General features: G+C 46.0%; 1 protein-coding gene across 1 annotated transcript in view; it reads right to left on the bottom strand.

The window, feature by feature from the left end:
• The window catches only part of LOC124722255 (galanin receptor 2a-like), a 152,115-nt gene that overhangs the window by 103,854 nt on the left and 31,160 nt on the right, over window positions 1–17,101 (bottom strand). The window contains exon 2 of the mRNA XM_047247444.1: window positions 14,752–14,875. Within this exon, the coding sequence (XP_047103400.1) occupies window positions 14,752–14,875 (124 nt within the window). The remainder of the gene's footprint in view (window positions 1–14,751; window positions 14,876–17,101) is intronic.

The following is a 17,101-nucleotide window of genomic DNA, read 5'->3' as shown; positions in this document are numbered from 1 at the left end:
ATAATGTGCTGGTGACCTTCAAATTTTCTTTCATACAACAGTCGAAGAGTCTTTATTCTCTTCAATTTCTAGCTCTGCTTTATTTTAATTTATTTATTTATCCATTTAACCTGATGTCTTATATTCTCTTCAATTTCTAGTTTCTATTTTATTTTACTTTGTTAAATTATATATTTAACCTGATCTCTTATATCGTACCAGGGTTTCACATAAACAGTACCTTTTCTACATCATAGTTACCTAAGAAATAACAATATTAATACGACAAATAATATTAAACTACTCTGATTGTCTGTAAAGACAATGTGAGTAAGCCTTACTGACTATGAACTAATAATGTTAATAGCGGCAGTAATTCTACTGCTGCTGCTTCCACTAATAAAGATACGAGTCTTGTTTTTTAAAGTAAGTACCGCTTTGAAATTAAAAAAAGACGTGCTAAGATATCTCAATAATTTTATTTTTACATGAAAGCCTGTACCTTAATCTACGCACTGGCGCCATTACAGTCTGATTCTTCCTTGTTTACGTTGTGTACTGAGTGTTTAAGATGCCTCCGATAATCGTGGGTCCCGCCGACTGTGAAGTACGGGCTGTTATAAGATTTCTTAGTGCTAAAGGCCTAAAAGCGATCGATATTCATCGTGAGATCTGTGCAGTTTACGGAAAAAACATTATGAGTGATGGAATGGTAAGAAAGTGGGTGAGAACATTTAAAGATGGCCGTACAAATGTGCATGATGAACAACGGAGTGAGCGTCCTTCGGTCGTAAATGAAAGTTTGGTGCAGGAAGTGGACAATAAGGTGAGAGAAAACAGACGCTTTACGATTTCCTCCTTGCGGTATGACTTTCCTAATGTTTCTCGTAGTGTTTTGTATGGCATTGTGACAGAGCACTTGAATTACCGAAAATTGTGCGCACGTTGGGTACCGAAAATGTTGACGGATGTGCAACAAAACCAAACATTTAGACAGTGCATTGACTTTCCTTGAGCGGTACCACAACGACGGTGCTGATTTCTTAAGCCAAATTGTTACGGGCGATGAAACATGGGTGGCCTACGTCACACCAGAATCAAAGCAAAGTCCATGGAAATTGAGCAAGGGCATCGTTTTGCTGCAAGACAATGCCCGTCCGCATGTGGCAAATCAGATCAAAGTTCGCATCACATCTTTTAGATGGGAAACTCTAGATCATCCTCCGTACAGCCCCGATCGTGCGCCCAGTGACTACCATCTGTTCCTGCACTTGAAGAAACACCTGGGCGGTCACCGTCTTTAAGACGATGACGAAGTCTGACCACTGTTTAGTGGTGATGCAGTGGTTAACAAGTCAGGGGGCAGACTTCTATGAGGAGGGTATTCAAAAACTGGTACAACGTTATGACAAGTGCCTCAATATTGACGGAAATTATGTAGAAAAGTAGATTAAGGTACAGGCTTTCATGCAAAAATAAAATTATTGAGATATCTTAGCATGTCTTTTTTCAATTTAAAAACGGTACTTACTTAAAAAACACGCCTCGTAATAATAATAACAATAATAGTAGTAACGATAATAATAACAAAGACGATAGTGGGAGATCTTGTTCCTGCCCTTGAGAAGGACTTCTAGAAAGTTACTGAACGATGGACTAGGACAGAAAGGATTTTGCTCTGATGGGAACGGGTGTTTCTGCCATGTTGTTCGGACAAGAGCGTTATGATCAAAGAGGGATGTAGGGGACAGTGTACGTTGATAAGACAGTGGAGAGGACAGAGGGTATGCAAATCTATGCGCTTGCCTGCACGCATCCAGGGTAGTTGTGCACATGATGGTGAAATATGGTCAAAAAGACGAACATCACAGATATGAGGAACACATGTACTCGCAACCAGTTCCAGGCGCTGTGAGCTCCTTGCAGGATAATACCGCTGTAATCAATAATTGGAAGTATAAGTGTTTGTGCAAGTTTCTTTTTCAGTTCAAGATGGAAGAGCTTTTTATATTTTTGGGCGGCATGGAAAGATGCTGAAGCCTTCTTGCACACTGCACATTCATTCTCAGTTCAATTTAGAATTTCAACTATTATTAGTTCTAGATTCTTTGCTGAAGGAGAGAAGTTGATATTCGTTCCACTTACGGTTCAAGATGGTAAGGATTCCCGATAATTCGCGCTAATCAGCCTAGAATTACCAACCAGTACCGTTTTGGTTTTGGAGGGGCTGAACTTTAACATTCTATTCTGCGCCCATTTTGATAGTGCACACAGGTAGGTATTGAGATTCTCAATAGCCGTCTTCAGGTTTATTGGCTTTGCACCTAGATACAAATGAAGGGCATCAGCGTACATTCGGTATTTGTAGTAGGACAACAAACCTACAACGAAAAGAGTATATAACACGAAAAGAATATAGAACCTAATATCAAACCATGGGGGACGCCTGATACAGTACATTGCTGGCGAGACATCATGACTGAGCGAAACCATTACACAGCACTTGGCGAGAAATTTAGGCTGTTGAGTTTAACAAGTGAAATGTCAAAGGCTTTGATGAAGTCTAAGAAGCACATGATAATCGCCTCTTGTGTATCCATGGCAAGTTTCAGGTCATCTGTTACCTTTATTAACGCAGATGTTGTGCTGCGACGTTTACGGAAACCTGATTGATATTCGTCTATTAACTTTTGGTTGTTAGGTAGTTTGTTACCCTCGAGTCGAGTTTCCGCTGCTGCTCAACGGGGCTCATTTCGAAGCGGGACTCATCACTAAAGACAATTCTACACTAGTCAGTGAGATACCGGGCCGAAGACGTGTCTGAAGACGCCCCAAACAGCGTTGGGATATCAACCCGACTGTCGCCTCTCGTACGGCCGGAATACCAGGACTGATGGTCTGGGGTGTCATTTCTTTTCATAGGTCTGAGGCGCCTTGTCACGGTCCGTGCGGCTCCCTCCGTCGGAGATTCGAGACCTCCCTCGGGCATGGGTGTGTGTGTTGTCCTTAGCGCAAGTTAGTTTAATTTAGATTAAGTAGTGTGTAAGTTTAGGGACCGGTGACCTCAGCAGTTTGGTTCAATACGATCTTACCACAAATTTGCAAAAAAATTCTTTTCATAGCAGGACCCATTTTGTTGTCATCCCCGGCACCCTTACAGCGCAGTCATACATCGCCGATATTCTACGTCCCGTTTTGTTACCCTTCATGGTAAGTCATCCCGGCCTTACGTTTCAGCAAAATAAAACTCGCCCGCACAGGACGAGAGTTTCTACTGCTTGTCTTAGTGCTTTCCAAGTCCTACCTTTACCAGCAAAGTCGCCATACCTCTTCCAAATTGAGAACGTTTGGAGCATTATGGGCGAAGCCTTCCAAACGTCTTGGAAGTTTGACGACGTAAAGGGCCAGTTGGATAGAATTTGGCTCGATATCCCTCAGGAGGACATCTGACAATTCTGTCAGTCAATGTCAAGCGGAATGACAGCTTGCATATGGGCCAGAGGTGGACCAACGAGTAAATGAGTTGCTCAGTTTGTGAAGCTCTTCCTCTTCAATCACATCTACTGATCTCCGTCCCGTTCGGATAATTCGGCGTTTTTTTCCCTTTGTCTTAGAGTGTATAACATTCATCTGCATAGAAAGAAATTTATGTAATTCATTGCAAGAACACATCTAAAACAAATCTTCAATGTTATCACCAAGGCGTCTAGATTTGGTGCATGGCGTTTCAACAACCACTAAACTCAGGTTTTCTTTTAATCATTTTTGTGTCAGAATAAACTTTTCTACCTCTGGATCACGAGGCACCGGGTTCGATTCCCGGCCAGGTTGGGGATTTTCTCTGCCCGGGGGCTGGGCGTTTGTGTTGTCCTCATCATTTCATCGTCATCATCATTTGTGACTGTGGCTAGATTGGATTGTGTAAAAAAATTGGACTGTGTAAAAACTGGGACTTTGTACGGGCGCTGATGACCGCGCAGTCGAGCACCCCCCAAACCAAACATCATCAATAAATTTTTCCCAAAACTAAATGACGTTAAAATAATGATGATGCTAACTCCGATGCTGTTTCTTACGATGCGCACTATTACTGGCGAGCGGTCCGCAACAGTTAAGCGAATAGCACGGTAACAAAGGGGAACGAATCTGACGTCACTTCCGCTAAAGCACATCAGCCTCGCAACATTTACTGGAATGAGCGTCAGCATCACTGCTCACCCAAATGGCCGTGGAAAACTACAACGACCGTCGCGGCGTCATTGCTGAATCGCAGTGGTGTTGTGGATTGCGTTCACTGCCCAGATAAACATTTGTGCAGCTACGAAAGTAAAGTATTGCAGCGCCGTTGTCTGGGAAACCGCGCTGAATAGAGCACTCTCTGTAAATGGAATGCTTTCTCCTCAGTCGCTTTAAATTCCTCTGTTGCATGTTCATTGTTTTCGAATCAAAGCTGCTCATTATACATGGTTCCTCAAACCTTAGGCGATAATGGGCCCACAACCGATTACATTGAGGTACGGAACCAATAGTCGGAAATTCATATTTATTGTGTTATAGTCATACAAGGTGTACACCGCATAACAACAACGTAGCTCGTAGTAATTATTCAGAGTGACAACAGCCAGTATCAGTGTATGCATGGCAGTGGCGCATGGAGTTCTTCCACATTCTCTCAAAGATCCCTAATGTCGGTTGTACAAGGAGACAGGCAGCTTGGACCCTAGCAAGCAAGTCTTCATTCGTTTCTAAGGGGATTTCATACACCAACGTCTTGACGATCGCGGTGGCCATGGGATAGGACCTCCCCTTCCAATGCAACGATGAGGTTCAGGTGCTCATGGACACTGACATGAAGTGGGCTGGTGCACTATCATGTTGAAATTACATCCTTTCGCGGACAGCAAGGGGTACAATCTACAAGAACTGCATGCGCGATTGCAATACATGCATTGAAATTGACGGTCGTCGCGTTAAATAATTCCTATGAGCTACATTGTTGATATACGGTGTACGCTGTGTAACACAGTAAATAGGTATTTCCTGCCATTGGTTCACTATTACCTGGACCAGTTTGACGCAAAAGGTTTCAGATTCCCTGAATAAGAGTGAGATTAATACCTGCGGGTGTAATATTACGTTCGTGTTGCCATGAAAGTATAAGAAACCTGATGACAACAAGTAAATTATGTTGTGTTGGCTGAAGAGCCAACACCGTTTTACGAGGGGAGGCCGAAATGCACGCGTTTTAGCTCACGCAGGCTGGCGTGAGGAGGGAAGAACTATACTGACGCGAGGTCTGGAACATGACAAGGAATGAGAATTCAGAAAGCGGACGTAATTAGTTTCATGCTTAACTTTAATCCATTAATGATGATGTCGCTCTTGACGGTACATGATTCACAATATCATCTGTTCAGAATAGTAACTGAATATCGCGCCTTGCTAGGTCGTAGCAAATGACGTAGCTGAAGGCTAGGCTAAACTGTCGTCTCTGCAAATGAGAGCGTATGTAGGCAGTGAACCATCGCTAGCAAAGTCGGCTGTACAACTGGGGCGAGTGCTAGGGAGTCTCTCTAGACTAGATCTGCCGTGTTTCGGCGCTCGGTCTGCAATCACTGATAGTGGCGACACGCGGGTCCGACGTATACTAACGGACCGCGGCCGATTTAAAGGCTACCACCTAGCAAGTGTGGTGTCTGGCAGTGACACCACAAATTATCCCTTTATGAAAGCATTTAGGGCCACCAAGTGGTCTGGCAGACGGACTATAGTGTGACATGCCCTCACTTTATAAGCCACTGAGGAGATATCTGCATTTTAATGTGGTGCACAGGTGTACAGTATTTCGTTCTTGAAATGTACGCCGCTACCTCGCCACCTCTTGACCGTCAAATTCCCCAAGATGAACGTCCTTTAGAACGAGCATTTGATTTATCTATATCGGTATAAAACTTCTTGGTGCACTGATACCTGCAAATCAAGGAAAAGTGACAAAAATACCAGTGACCAATAATACAGAAATGCAAACTTCGAATGACGGTATTCATATCCTCGGCGATGTTGGTTTTATGGGTCTGAAACATATTTCTGTCCTAATGTTTCGTCTTCCACTGCGGGAAACATCCTCAGCAACTATAAAGACGTAGTTAGTTAAATTACAAACGTAAAATTATTTAGATAGCCGAAACTTGCAACTCTTTATGGGTAACCGCGCAACTGTCGAGTTGTGACGTCAGCCGACCGCTCCAAATGTGGCGGAGTGGTGCCGACGTGAGCGATGGAGCTTGTACCGCAGAAGAGTTGGCACTGTTTGCTTTGTTTAGCACTGACACCCACAGTGTACCTAATTTCAATCCTTCTGTTCTGTTACAGTTGAAGAAATTAAAAAAAAACCACATTAACAACTTAAAAAAGAAGCTGTAATCTTCTGTACCACTACTGACAAGGGAACCTCCCCATCGCACCCCCCTCAGATTTAGTTATAAGTTTGCACAGTGGATAGCCCTTGAAAAACTGAACACAGGTCAATCGAGAAAACAGGTAGAAGTTGTGTGGAAGTATGAAAAAAATAAGCAAAATATACAAACTGAGTAGTCCATGCGCAACATAGGCAACATCAAGGATAGTACGAGCTTAGGAGCGCCGAGGTTCCGTGGTTAGCGTGAGCAGCTGCGGAACGAGAGGTCCTTGGTTCAAGTTTTCCTTCGAGTGAAAAGTTTAATTTTTTATTTTCAGACAATTATTATCTGTCCGTCCGTCCGTCCGATGTGAGGTAAACTGCGCCGTAGTATTGGGCAATGTAGAAGAATCTTTTTACCCATTCGACAAGTGTATAAGTTAGGTGGGTCGACAACATATTACTGTCATGTGACGCACATGGCGTCACCAGTGTCGTATAGAATATATCAGACGTGTTTTCCTGTTGAGGAATCGGTTGACCTATGACCTTGCAATCAAATGTTTTCGGTTCCCATTGGAGAGGCACCTCCTTTCTTCTACTAATCGCAGAGTTTTGCGGTGCGGTCGCATAACACAGACACAGACACAGATCATAACTTTGCGAAAATAAAGAAAGTAAATTTTTCACTCGAGGGAAGACTTTCACCAAGGACCTCTCGTTCCGCAGCTGCTCACACTAACCACGGGACCACGGTGCTCCTGAGCTCGTACTCTTCTTGATGCTGCCTATGTTGCACATGGACTACTCAGTTTGTATATTGTGCTTATTTTTTTCATAATTCCACACAACTTATTCCTGGTTTCTCGATTGATCTGTGTTCTGTTTTTCAAGGCCTATCCACTATGCCAACTTATAACTAGCCTAAATCTGAGGGGGGTTCGATGGGGTGGTTCCCTTGTGAGCAACTACCATGCCAACTGTTGCATGGTCTTCAAAATTATCATTAATCTTCTGAGCTTTTCCAAACTTACGGAAAACAGCGAATATAGACACTTAGAAGTAACAATCTGATTTGGCTTACAAAAAAGATGAGAGGTCGATGAAATGTGAGGGTTGTCCATAAAGTAAGTTCCACTCGGCCGCTAAATGGAAATCACAGTGAAAATCAGAAACATTTTATTGGCAAGAGTTAGCTACAGTTTTCAGATATTTCTCTACATAGTCACCACTCCGACGTAGACCTTTGTCGGAGCGTTATACCAAATTTCCAACACCATCGTCATAGAAGGCAGCCGCCTATGCTTTCCGATAATTCTCTACGCTGGTCTACAGAGGGTAGCCTGCTCCCAAGTGTTGTCTTCGTATCCAACGTTTCATGTGAACAGAGATGATACTCAGGACGAGCCAATTGGGCTGTGTTGTGGGTGATCGAACACTTCCCATCGAAAAGGCTGCAGGAGCGTCTTCACTGCCCCTGCGGATTGCGGCTGAGAATTGCCGTGAAGAAGGAAGTGCGTGGCAGTTGTGTTAGGTGGGCTGCATTCATTAAGGCGAAGCCTCTCAGCGGGCCCTCCTACTTGGCTGGAGACATCGTTGTTCTAGGTACCTTTACTCGCTCACAGTGCGCTCACAACTGAAAAGAGCGTCTTGATGTGATCGATGGTTATACTAGAGACACTACGCAAGACATCTGTGCAAAGCTTCATCGGGTTTTCACTGTGGTGTCCATTTCGCGACCGATCGGAACTTACTTTCTGGAGAACCCTCGTATATAGGGTGTTTAAAAGAAAGTGTCACATTTTCCTACAGGTGTTGGTCAAAACTAACAGTAAATCTCCTGTAATGACATATCTGGGAACCAAAATCTGCTGAGATGTGGGCCAGTCTCTCTTGTTCTCATCTGTCTGCTATGTAGAAGTAGACACTATAGGCAGTGCTGCATGTAGTTCTCACGCATCCTGATACAACCTTCAGTCCTTCTTCGCAGTGAATCTCGCACTCTTCTGAAAAGACCTGGCTCCATTAGAATTCCGTTACATGCATTTTTCACACACTGCTATAACGTCTGCACGTGGGGTGGGCATGCAACAGTGCCTTTGAATGTCCCCATAGCCAGAAATCCAACGGATTCAAGACTGGTGAACGAGGAGCCTACGCTACCGGGCCCACTTGACCAGTCCATCTTCCATGAAATCCCCTCGTGAATAAACCACAATCGTTGCCTTTTTACAAGGGTTACGTTCGCTAATAGTGGTGGTAATTTATCCCACAGGAGTCGGCGATACACAGTACCTGTTAATCTGTTCGATAAAGTTTATGCTCATATGAGTCTCTCACCGACAACTCTTACTCATATATTGATACCGAATCGATCCTGATGTCTCACGTCCATGATTACTCGAGCAGTTCTATCTGCCCGCACGTGCGTATTGAGATAATTTACTGTGATGTGTTCACCCCCAAATACTACACATCACTCGTTGCAAGTAAACTGCCCCAGATCTCAAGAAGTACAAAATTAGACATTTACTTACGTAAATTTTTCTTCTAGGTTTGATCATTACTACCCCCTGTATGCATATGTGACATTTTTTAAACACCCTGTATGGACAACGTACACTAGTGAGCGAAAATATTATGACCACTGCCCACTGCATGGTTGAATGCCTCCTGGTGGCATTGGAGGCACGTGCCACAGTAAGGAAAAAATGTAAGCAGAAGAGAGACGAACAGGCAGTCATTATAGAGAAGAAACGGGCCGCAAATGCAGAAGTCCACTGATATAAGCGGTTTTGACAAAGGGCACATGTTGTGGCAGTGCGGTTGGACACGAGAATCTCTGAAATTGTGAAGCTGGTCACCTGCTGGTGTACTACTGTCGTGAGCGCCTATGAAAAGTGGTTGAAGAACGGTGCAATAAGGAATATGGCGTATGGTATTGGACGACCACATCTCATCACAAAACGGAGATGTCGGTGAACCACCCCCCCCCCCCCCCCAACTACGTAATCCAGTATAGGCAGCGACCCGTGGCAGATCTGATGACAGAGTGCAATGCTGGTGCAGGCACAAGAGCTTCGGAGCTCACCGTTCAAAGGCCATTGTTGAACATGGAGCTCCACGTCACACGATCCCTACGTGTTTACCAAACGACATCATCAGTTATGACTGCAGTGAGCACAGCATCACTAAGTTTTCAACATATCAATAGGAATAGGTCGTCTGTTGAACGAATCGCATTTCTTGTTACACCAGGTAGATAGTCGATATGCAACAGGATTTTGGAACATATATTGTGTTCAAACATTATGAATTACCTCGAAGAAAGCTGTACAGTCAAAATGGGTTTAGAAAACATAGTTCCTGTGAAACACAACTAGCTCTTTATTCACATGAAGTGTTGAGTGCTATTGACAAGGGATTTCAGATCGATTCCGTATTTCTGGATTTCCGGAAATCTTTTGACACTGTATCACACAAGCAGCTTGTAGTGAAATTGCGTGATTGTGGAATATCGTCTCAGTCATGTGACTGGATTTGTGATTTCCTGTCAGAGAGGTCGCAGTTCGTAATAATTGACGGAAAGTCATCGAGTAAAACAGAAGTGATTTCTGGCGTTCCCCAAGGTAGTGTTATATGCCCTTTGCTGTTTCTTATCTATATAAACGATTTGGGAGAGAATCTGAGCAGCCATCTTCGGTAGTTTGCAGATGACGCTGTAGTTTATCGACTAATAAAGTCATCAGAAGATCAAAACGAATTGCAAAATGATTTAGAAAAGATATCCGAATGGTGCGAAAATTGGCAGTTGACCCTAAATAACGAAAAATGTGAAGTCATCCACATGATTGCTAAAAGGAACTTGTTAAACTTCAGTTACACGATAAATCAGTCTAATCGAAAAGCCGTAAATTCAACTAAATACCTAGGTATTACAATTACAAATAACTTAAATTGGAAGGAACACGTAGAAAATGTTGTGGGGGAAGGCTAACCAAAGACTGTGTATTATTGGCAGAACACTTAGAAAATGTAACAGATCTACTAAAGAGACTGCCTACCCTACGCTTGTCCATCCTCTTTTAGAATACTGCTGCGTGGTGTGGGATCGTTACCAGATAGGACTGACGGACTGCATCGAAAAAGTTCAAAGAAGGGCAGCACGTTTTGTATTATCGCGAAATATGGGAGAGAGTGTCACAGAAATGAGACAGGATTTGGGCTGGACATCATTAAAAGAAAGGCGTTTTTCGTTGATACGGAATATTCTCACGAAATTCCAATCACCAACTTTCTCCTCCGAATGCGAAAATATTTTGTTGACACTGACCTACATGGGGAGAAACAATCATCACGATGAAATAAGGGAAATCAGAGCTCGTAAAGAAAGATATAGGTGTTCGCTCTTTCCGCGCGCTATACGAGATCGGAATAATAGAGCATTGTGAAGGTGGTTCCATGAACCGTCTGCCAGGCACTTAAATGTGATTTGCTGAGTGTCCATGTAGATGTAGATGATTGGGTCCTTACACGCCGTCATCCAGGTGAATGGCTGCACGAAACATGCACCACACCACAGATGCTGGCCGGCGAGGGCAGAATCATGCTATAGAGTACAGTGAGTTGGGCTTCCATGGTATCTGTGGTGGTAATCGAAGGCATCATGACAGCAGTGAACCACATGAGTATTACTGCGGACCACCTGCATCTCTTCATGCTTGAAGTCCGCCTTACGGCAATGACATCTTCCAGCAGGATAACTAGCCGTGTTGCGGTGCCAGAGTTTACTATCTGATTCAGCGTATCGCAGAATCGATGCTGACTCCACAAAAAGTGTTGAGAGAAAGACCAACAGCCTCCTGAAAAGAAGTGGCTTGTTGCAGGACACTATCAAGAGTCTTAACACCTTTAGTGCTTTCCCCCTAGGTTATATGGCCTTCCGAAGGTTCACAAGGAAGGGGGTCCCTTTCCGTCCTATAGTGAGTAATATCGGCGTTCCGACATATCGTGTAGCCAAGCATCTTGCTTCTCTGTTGAGTCCACAAGTAGGTCGGTGTGAACATCATATTAGGAACTCAGACGATTTTTTTACGTCGTTTGGAGGGACTGCGGTTGAATGACTCTGATATTTTAGTGAGTTTTGATGTGGCCTCTCTCTTCACTCGTGTTCCTCTGTCTGATTCGTTGCGGTTAATTGAGGCTAGGTTTGGTGCTGAATTAACTAATCTCTTTCGGCATGTGTTGACTTCCACTTACTTTTTTTTCAATGTCCAGTATTACGAGCTGGCAGATGGAGTTGCGATGTGTAGTCCGTTGTCTCCTGTGATTGCCAATTTGTTTGTGGAAGACTTCGAGGAACGTGCATTGGAGTCGGCGCCTTTGAAACCCGCCTGTTTCTTTAGATACGTTGACGATACCTTCGTTGTTTGGCCTCATGGTAAGGAGTATTTGAATGCCTTTCAAGGACATCTGAACTCGATCCTCCCGAACATTCGTTTTACTATGGAGGGGGAAGAGGATGGTTGCCTTCCCTTTCTTGACGTGTTGGCTAGGAGGAAGGATGATGGATCATTGGGACATGCAGTCCACAGGAAACATACTCACACAGACTTGTACTTACAGGTTAATAGTTGTCACCATCCGGCTCAGCGTGAATGGATACTTTGTACCTTGGTACACAGGGCACATGTCGTTTCTGACGCTGAGACTTTGCCAGCTGAGCTGTCCCATCTTGAAGTTACATTTCATCAAAATGGTTATAGTGATAGAGTGATTGAACGTGCGTTGCGCTATCGACCAACTGTACATCGGGTGACTGATGGTAATACTGAGTCGACACCTAAGTCTGCTGCGTTTTTGCCTTACGTAGGAAACACTTCCAACAAGGTCTGTCGTATTTTACGGAAATACGATGTGAAATGTGTTTTCCGACCTCCATCTAAAATCAGAGTGCTTTTGAGTTCTGTTACGGATGATCTTGGTCTGCGTAAGGCGCATGTATATCGAATTCCTTGTAGCTGCGGCATGGCATATATTGATCAAACTATCAGGACCGTGGACGACCGATGTACTGAGCATAAACGACGCACACGGTTACAGCAGCCAAGTAGATCTGCTATTGCCGAACATTGCTTGGATACTGATCACCCCATGTTATACACTCCTGGAAATGGAAAAAAGAACACATTGACACCGGTGTGTCAGACCCACCATACTTGCTCCGGACACTGCGAGAGGGCTGTACAAGCAATGATCACACGCACGGCACAGCGGACACACCAGGAACCGCGGTGTTGGCCGTCGAATGGCGCTAGCTGCGCAGCATTAGTGCACCGCCGCCGTCAGTGTCAGCCAGTTTGCCGTGGCATACGGAGCTCCATCGCAGTCTTTAACACTGGTAGCATGCCGCGACAGCGTGGACGTGAACCGTATGTGCAGTTGACGGACTTTGAGCGAGGGCATATAGTGGGCATGCGGGAGGCCGGGTGGACGTACCGCCGAATTGCTCAACACGTGGGGCGTGAGGTCTCCACAGTACATCGATGTTGTCGCCAGTGGTCGGCGGAAGGTGCACGTGCCCGTCGACCTTGGATCGGACCGCAGCGACGCACGGATGCACGCCAAGACCGTAGGATCCTACGCAGTGCCGTAGGGGACCGCACCGCCACTTCCCAGCAAATTAGGGACACTGTTGCTCCTGGGGTATCGGCGAGGACCATTCGCAACCGTCTCCATGAAACTGGCCTACGGTCCCGCACACCGTTAGGCCGTCTTCCGCTCACGCCCCAACATCGTGCAGCCCGCCTCCAGTGGTGTCGCGACAGGCGTGAATGGAGGGACGAATGGAGACGTGTCGTCTTCAGCGATGAGAGTCGCTTCTGATGGTCGTATGCGTGTTTGGTGCCGTGCAGGTGAGCGCCACAATCAGGACTGCATACGACCGAGGCACACAGGGCCAACACCCGGCATCACGGTGTGGGGATCGATCTCCTACACTGGCCGTACACCACTGGCGATCGTCGAGGGGACACTGAATAGTGCACGGTACATCCAAACCGTCATCGAACCCATCGTTCTACCATTCCTAGACCGGCAAGGGAACTTGCTGTTCCAACAGGACAATGCACGTCCGCATGTATCCCGTGCCACCCAACGTGCTCTAGAAGGTGTAAGTCAACTACCCTGGCCAGCAAGATCTCCGGATCTGTCCCCCATTGAGCATGTTTGGGACTGGATGAAGCGTCGTCTCACGCGGTCTGCACGTCCAGCACGAACGCTGGTCCAACTGAGGCGCCAGGTGGAAATGGCATGGCAAGCCGTTCCACAGGACTACATCCAACATCTCTACGATCGTCTCCATGGGAGAATAGCAGCCTGCATTGCTGCGAAAGGTGGATATACACTGTACTAGTGCCGACATTGTGCATGCTCTGTTGCCTGTATCTATGTGCCTGTGGTTCTGTCAGTGTGATCATGTGATGTATCTGACCCCAGGAATGTGTCAATAAAGTTTCCCCTTCCTGGGACAATGAATTCACGGTGTTCTTATTTCAATTTCCAGGAGTGTATAATAACACCGAGATATTGGCATGCACGTCCAGTTATTGGGACAGTGTTATTAAGGAGGCAGTTGAGATTACATTAGCGAGCAACCTCGTTAGCAGGGATGGAGGTTTTTATTTAAACTCTGTTTGGAATCCGGCTCTCTTCCTTGCCAAAAAGCAGAGGGACAGAGTCAATGCTACCTCACCTGCGAGTTCGTAGTCTCACTATCGACATCTCTGACTTTGGTCATCTTTGGTGGCACTAGTGTTCAGTGTGTGTGTTATCTTTCCTGCATCAGTCCGAGAACCGAAGTTTTAAATTTGCATGTACGTCGCCTGTCCGTTGCAGTTTGCCTTGAAAGTGGCGGGGTGTTCTACCGCCGAAATATCGGCGTTCGCTCAAAGTGTTACCTGGCTGATTTCCTGGAAGTTATTTGAACGCCAAAGTCGTTCTACAGTGTTTGACGGGAATAATAATGAACTCACATTGATGTCTTTGCCAACAGATGTGCCTGATCTGTACCCAACAGAAATCATGTCGGGTGCCAGCCGCGTGCCCGTGAACACCATCGCATAATTTGTGGGAATTGCTTGACCTTTGTATAGACATCTGGTGCTACACACTTCTGCCAAGCAGAATCTCTATTGTAATGTGTTTGAAACGTGGAACAACACGTTATTAAACAGGTGGTCATAATCTTGTTGCTAGATTTCAGCTTCGCGGCTAATGGAAGATTAGTGTTTTACACCACTAAAGCCTTGCAATACGAATATCGTGATGTGACAGTAAGGTAGGCATGTGAGGTGCCAGAGTGGAGATGAGCTTACCTTGGTGAGCAGCACAGGAACGGTGAGCAGAGGCGCCAGCAGCCAAATGGCGAGCACTGCGCGTCGGCAGTTGTGCAGCGTGCAGTAGGAGCGCGACTTCATCGGGAACACGATCACCAGGAACCTGCGCACGCCCACGGTAGCGTTACACATCTGCACTTCTGAGAGTTGCCTGGGGCCCTCGTTTGGCACACGCATTGAAGAAGTACGACTAAGGATTAATAGCTCGTCGCTGGTAAGGTCATCAGAGAGGAACAAAAACTCGGATTGGGAAAGGTCAGGGAGGAAAATCGGCCTTGTCCTTTCCAAAGGAACTACTCCAGCATTTGCCTTCAGCAACTGAGGCAAACCACAAAAATACTCTGGAATAGTCTATCATAAAATTACACTCATGTTCAGAAAAAATAGAACACCTTGAACGACAAGAGCTGGGACGTTCATATTCACAGGACATGTACATTAGTATGTTCTGCAGAAATTATTAGCATTGCAGTCACCTCGGTTCAGCACGTGTCCTGCTGCTTAGTAGGCACAGGGTCCGCCATGGCCACTGATAACTTGTTCCATGCCTCTGCAGCTCGTGATCTAGTGGCTAGCGTTGCTGGCTTTGGATCACGAGGTCTGGGGTTCGATTCCCGGCCGGGTCGGGGGTTTTCTCCACCCTGGGACTGAGTGTTCGTGCTATCCTCATCATTTCATCGTCATTCGGGGAAGTTGTGCGACAGACCAGTGAAAAGATTGGGAATTTGTACGGAGACTGTTAACTACGCAGTTGAGCGCCCCACAAGCCAATCATCATCATCATCATTGTTCCATGCGCGATGGCATCGACGAGTGTAGGGTGCGAATGGCGACCCGTGGTATAGCCATCTATGCTGCATTCACCTGGTTCAGAAGTTCATCTGTGGTGGTTGGCATTGCGTCACAGCACTGCACCTGTCGTTTCACCATATCCCACACATTGGCGACGAGTGTGGTGATCTGGCGGGCCGAAGCAAAAGGTTGACATCTTGTGACACCAAGAAGGTATGTACTCGTACAGCAACGAGCAGTTGTGCATTGTCTTGCTTAAAAATGGCATCTGGGGTGGTGTGCAGAAAGGGTATGACTGCGGTTCGCAGGATGTCATTAACGTACGTCACACTGGTCACAGTGCCGTGGACACGCACGAACTGTGATTTGTGGTTGTACCCAAGAGCACCCCCCACCATAAGGCTCTGAGTTGGCGCTGTATGTCTTGTGCGAATGCAGTCACTATGATGCCGCTCTCCCTGTCTGTGGCGAGCCAAAATGCGGCCATCATTTTCAAACAAACAGAACGTCGATTCGTCCGAAAACAATACCTGATGCCATTCCTGTCCCCAGCGACGTCGTTCCATACACCATACGCCATTGCCGTCTAGCTTGTTTCTGCACATTCGTCACAGGTACACGGAGAAGTGGACGACATGTATGTAACCCGTGCTGTAATAAACGGCGACGGACTGACACCCATGAAGTGAACGTTGTGTTCCACTGTTCCACTGATACGCCAGATCCAGAATGGTTCAAATGGCTCTAAGCACTATGGGACTTAACATCTGAGGTCATCAGTCCCCTAGACTTAGAACTGCTTAAACCTAACTAACATAAGGACATAAGGACATCACACACAACCATGCCCGAGGCAGGATTCGAACCTGCGACCGTAGCAGCAGTGCGGTTCCGGACTGAAGCGCCTAGAGCCGCTCGTCACAGCGGCCGGCGCGCCAGATCCGACGAGGACGCAGATCTGTCCTGCAATGCAATTCGGATGAGGTGTCGATCGTCTTGCGGGGGAGCGTGGGAGGGGGGGGAGGGGGAGATGGTTTGGGTGGTGCGACATGACTCCTCTTGTTGTGTTATATGGCCTTCCATGAACCATTCTGGACACACCCGTTGCACTGCCGAAACACTTCATCCCACACAAGCAGCAGTTTCCCGGGTGGATCCATCACGTTCTCTCATGACAATAATGCGTCCTGTTTCAAACTCACTGATTTCACGGTACGATTCGCGCATGCGTCTCGAGGCACTCTGCGCATCTGCTCAAGTCACTCTGATCCATTAGGATCGGTACTTTATAGCGACAACGAGAGCCGCAGGCACATTTTACCTGTAGGTGGTGTTGCGCCGCGATATAGATGTTGGCCTTGAACCCGCGGGCCGATGTGGTTCAAATGCTAATTTTTTCTGCAAAACATACTAATGTACATGTCCTGTGAATACGAACGTCCTCTCTTTAGTCTTTCAAGGTGTTCTGTTTTTTCTATCTGAACATGAGTGTACTTGCAGGAGGCGGTATGGTATTATTCTTAATGTGGCGTCAACA

The sequence above is a fragment of the Schistocerca piceifrons genome, chromosome X (assembly GCF_021461385.2).
Source record: "Schistocerca piceifrons isolate TAMUIC-IGC-003096 chromosome X, iqSchPice1.1, whole genome shotgun sequence".
NCBI classification, from domain to species: Eukaryota; Metazoa; Arthropoda; class Insecta; order Orthoptera; family Acrididae; genus Schistocerca; species Schistocerca piceifrons.
Note: the sequence above shows the minus strand (reverse complement) of the source record. Positions and strands in the feature narration are given on the sequence as shown.